We start from the raw sequence: 4820 nt of genomic DNA, 5'->3' as shown, positions 1-4820 counted from the left end.
AGAAAGCCTTTTTTTTTTTTTTTAACTTCTGTGAGAAATCTTTTTGGCAAATAAAAGCAAGAAGCCTGAGCAGTAAATGCTGATGCCCAATGTCACAATGCACAATGCAGGGGATGGGAAAACAGATGTGAGGAGGGGAAAAAGATGCCAGATAGATGGAAAGAAGCTGGTGCTGTGTCTGCAGTAACCATAAATAAGTAGAAAGGTGTTTGTGCTGACAGAGGCAGCTGAACAAGCATCGGGCAGCTGAAGTTAGAAATGAGAAAAGATTTAAAAGCCACATACTATCAAATCCATCTCTCTGTAACAGGCAGAACAACCCACCTCTGCACAAACCCACTCCCCAGACCCAGGCTGGAGTGTCCTGGTCGGTGTCGGGAGGGTTGGCTGTGTCCCTGGGGTGCTGGGATGGGTCCTGTGCTGCCCGTGGGACCCCAGCACTGGGATCAGCAGAGCAGAGGACGGGCTACAGCACGTGCAGCCCCGGGGGCATTGCTTCCAGAGGGAAAAAAAACACCACATTCGGACTCTTTCTTTTTTTTTAACTTCATGGAAACTTTATAAACACTTGAAGGAATCTATGCTTTTAACGTGACAAAACGGCTCTGATGGCTGATGTCTGGGGGCCCCGCCGTGCCGCACGGGGAGCATCCCGTGTTCCCAGCTGTGTGGCTCCAGTGGCACTGGCAGCAGGGGCCAAACATCCCACCACCACTGTTGGTCCCCAGCGTTCGGCACGGAGGAGGGGAAAACCAGCACAGATACACATATGACAAACGACTTAAAAAAAAAAAGGACACAATGAAATACGTATCTAATAAACTGCTTCCTTCCATTGTTCACGATGTCAAACTTTAAACCAAACTCCCTCGGGTTTCTCTCTTCCCACGGACCCCAGCTCCATCCCCCAGGACCGTGAGGCTGACTGTAGAGGAGGGGTGTAGGGGGTGCAACAGCCACCCAGTCCAATGGGACGGGGACCAGGCACTGCACAGCACAAGGGGTGCCACCACCAGAGCCACCCGTGTCCGTGGAAGCTGGTTGCTTCCCAAACCAACAGCCTCGAGGGGTCTTCAACGCACAGCCCAGAGAGGGGAAGGCATTTTGGGAAACGTTGGCTTTCTGTGGAGGAAGCCCTGGTCTCACACCTCTGGGACAGCCACCCCAAGAGGTGACAAAGCCACCAAAGGACCGGCCAGTACCTGCCAGAAGGAGATCAGTGGCCTCCATTGCCTGGCTGATGGAGAGGCTTCCCCAGCAATCAATCACAGCCCTTCTGGGCTGGTCAGGGCACCTCTCTCCCTCCTTCAGACTGGCTGGCTCACAGCTTTGCTCCCCCCATGATGAGAAAAACACGATGTGCTGCTCACACCTCCCAGATGCTCACAAGAAGGTGCAGCAGAAAGGGCTCACCGTAGCTTTCCAAAGCCCTGAGATGCCAGTGTGCGTAACACAGTCTAAGCGGCAACAGCACTGCTTTGTTTGTATTTTTTTTTGTTTTTAAAGCCACTTTTACCTGCCACTGTGGGGGAGGGGGGGCAGCAGCTGGGGCACCGCCAAAGCCCGAGGGAGCGGGAGCACCGTTGACACGACGCTGTGTGTGTAACAGCCAACGCCAGAATTACATTCAGCAATAAAGCAGAGATGCACACACGAGGCAAGTGTCTGGAGACAGCCTGGGGAAGATGGGTGACAGCATCCCACCAGCAAACCTGCGCCGGGCAGGACACGAAGCACGCTGGAAAGAGGGGAGCTCCCAGGAAGCAGCTATTGGGGATGGTCGAGCCACTGGTTTGGGAAAATGCTCCCAGCACCCGAGGAAAATCATTCAAAATGTGGGAAGCTGCCTTTGGGCTGGGGAGAGGAAGAAGGAAAGCTGCACGTTGCCTATTTACAGGTAAATGCTCCAGCCCTGGTGTCAGCTGGTCCCACAAATAAGCCTCTACTGTTAAGAGGAGCACGAGGGGTGGTCCTGGCATGGAGAAACTGTCCAGAATAAAGGGCATCATCTAAGCGGCTGCTGCTGAGGAAAAGAGTTGGACACCTCTTGGATTGGAAATTAATGGAACAAGCAAACGAGAAATGGGGCGCCTCTTAGAAAAATAGTGGGATTTGGCCCATATTCAGCGAGTTTCAGTTCCTCACCACTTCTGTGCTGCTCCACCAGAATAACCCCAGGACAAAGACTTCTTGGTGGGCCTGTGGGAAGAGTGGTGGGAGAGTGGCTCATGTGGGAGGAGGAGGAGGCAGAGGAGGAGGAGGAGAGCCTGCCACCTCCTTCTCCAAGCTTCTTGGAGGCTGCTGACAAGACCAGGGCTGTCCAGAAAGCCGACCCACAGGCAGGGGATGTTGCCTGGCACAGCCATGTCTGCCAGCGTGGTTTCCCAGGACAGGAGAATGTTTATGCCAGGGGGAAAAGGAAGAGACAGAACTAAGTGCAATGGCCCCCCCGATTCCTGTCCCGCCTGCCTTAGCACAAGCAGTGTTTCCAGTAACACACACTGCTCTCCTACAAACTGAAAAACACACTATAGCTTAACTGAGCAAGAAAACATAACATAAAGTAAGGAGCTTCTTACGGCAAGGGGTGGGCCAACCCAAAGTCCAGTCACTCTGCCCTTGCATCCAAGCACGGGGAGTCAGCCCCTTGCATTTTTGACTCCAATGTCTGTCCAAGCTCACCCTCATCAAGGTGCATCTCCCAAAAAGTGAGCAGGTCAATGGTGACTCCCATCCTCTGCTGTCCCTTCCACAGCCCGTCGGTGCTCACCCAGCTGGTCGCCTGCCAGGACACACAGGAGCATCCCCCACAGCCTGCGCAGAGTGGTGGAAGGACCAGGAACAGTTCAACACAAAGGTGTGGGTAGGGTCTTCTGTCCATCATCTCCCTCCCCTCTAATTTCTTGAGCCACTTGTGACAGCGTGCTCTGAAATTATCGTCCGGTAAGATAGCTGCTCTCCAGGGGCACTGGAACTGGGAAAGTCTTAGCTGTGACACGTCGTTTCACCAGCGCAGAAAATCTCCTGGGTTTAGCTGGGCTGAGGTGGTTACAAAGTCTGGAAGAAGAACACAAGCACGGTCTGTGCAGCAGCGCGAATTCATCAGCGATGGAAAAAAACCACAACCAGAGCAAGCTCAGATGTTGGCACCGCCGTTTGTGCAGCTCTCACATTTATCCTGAGCTGCAGCGAGGAGGCTCGGGAAGGGCAGAGCAGGTTAATTTCCTCCATCCTGTCATACTGCCACCCCCAACGGAGGGCACAGCCCACCTCCAGTCATTATCTTTCCTTCTGCAAGGGTCTCCTATGGGAAGGACTTTTCTCCTCATCTTTTGAGATTCCCACTGCCTGCACTGGACTCCCACCACCCCATAAGTGCTGAGTTTATGTTATATTATGTTACATGGGTGCTTTTGGTTTATTGCCATAAACACTTACCTTTAGCCTCAGCTCTCATCACCTGGGATCCTGCCTTGTGGTGATGAAGAACTGTACGTAAGGAAGAAGAATACAGAAAAAAAAAATAATTAATGCAATAAAAAGCTCAAATGCGGACCCATAAATCTAGACAGAGGGTTGAGTAACAGTCAGGTCAGGGATAGATTTTCCAATATAACAACAACACCAGCATGTATCATGTATCAGACTTACAGGCAAACCTGCTTGCACTTTTGGCAGAGGCTGTTGTTCTCGTTGAGCAGATACTATTACGAGTGAAATCCACTGCCACAAGGCACAAGGCTTGCAATTCAAAGCCCTGCCATCCCAGCCTAGCCCGAAGGCTTCAGTGCCCAGGCTGTCACCCCATCACACCGTCCCTCTCTCTGTGGGGGGGCTATATCTGCATGTACATCCTGTGTAGGACCATCCACCCTCTGGTTTCCCACCTCTGATCACCCGCTGCGGTCTAACCAGCCTTCCTTGTCCCTCCCAAGATCCTATCTCTGCTCTTTGCAGAAGCTGAGAAGAAAGTACAACATGCACTAATGCTGACTGAGATTAACACCGATGATAAAAGGAATCTGTAGGTATGTTTATTACTCAGCAGATGTACATTTAACTTATCGTCTGTATCTGGATTCACATATAACACTTTGTGCTCTTTATTTAGCTCCGGTGCTTTAGCTGAGACCCATCTTCTGCCCACAAGTGTGAGAAGCAAGAAGAGGTCAGGGCTGGGGCTTCCTGAGGTGACTCACTCTGCTTCAGAGGAAGCACCCTACACATTTAAATGCCAACTTCCCAGTGCCAGGCTTACTTGCTTGTTCTTCGGGAAGCTGTCTCAAAGAACTTTGTCCTAGAGGCCACTCTGCAAAGAGAACAAAGCGAGGTCACTCCAGTTATCCGATAAGGCAATTTGCTAATTAGATCTCAGCTGTGCTAGGGAAAAGAACAGTAGCATTAGCAGACACTGAAGATGATCACCTTCTAATGATGTCTTTTCTGCTGAGGCAGCTCCTCGTGCTGCCAGCTCCATTCCCCTCTGCCCTCACATCGCCCTGGCCTGGCAGCCCTGATCACTTTTAACTAGACTCCTTATTTCCGTGCTCTTCCTTATAATCCTACCTACTGGTTTACAAACCTCCATCCACCACTTCTTACGGCCTCTCTTCCAGCTTTTAGGCACTTCATATTTAGCTTCCAACTGTCCTTATAGAAAGAAAAGTTCGAAGAAGTGATGCAGGAGAGCAAAGGAAAGGTCTGTTCCTGTCCTGCAGGTGCAGAGCTGAACCTCAAGGCACCTTTGCTGGACTAAGGAGTGAAAATGCAGGACTTGGACCAGCTGCCCAGGGTGGATTTATTGGCGGGGGGGGGGGGGG

General features: G+C 51.6%; 1 protein-coding gene across 3 annotated transcripts in view; it reads right to left on the bottom strand.

Moving 5' to 3' along the window:
- Nucleotides 1-534: 534 nt before the first annotated feature.
- Nucleotides 535-4820, bottom strand: part of OPHN1 (oligophrenin 1) — a 68522-nt gene continuing 64236 nt past the window's right edge. For 2 of the 3 annotated variants that reach the window (XM_014955215.1, XM_014955216.1), the window contains exons 22-24: nt 4259-4309; nt 3439-3489; nt 535-3057 (exon numbers count right to left, since the gene is read on the bottom strand). In XM_014955215.1, coding sequence (XP_014810701.1) covers nt 3447-3489; nt 4259-4309 — 94 coding nt within the window. In that variant the 3' untranslated portion in view covers nt 535-3057; nt 3439-3446. Of the gene's footprint in view, nt 3058-3438; nt 3490-4199; nt 4310-4820 lie in introns of all 3 variants that reach the window. The other variant, XR_001413479.1, reaches the window with a different exon arrangement.

The sequence above is a fragment of the Calidris pugnax genome, unplaced genomic scaffold (genome assembly GCF_001431845.1).
Source record: "Calidris pugnax isolate Ruff unplaced genomic scaffold, ASM143184v1 scaffold38, whole genome shotgun sequence".
Taxonomy (NCBI): Eukaryota; Metazoa; Chordata; class Aves; order Charadriiformes; family Scolopacidae; genus Calidris; species Calidris pugnax.
The sequence above is the reverse complement of the archived record's forward strand: the minus strand, read 5'-3'. Positions and strand labels throughout refer to the sequence as shown.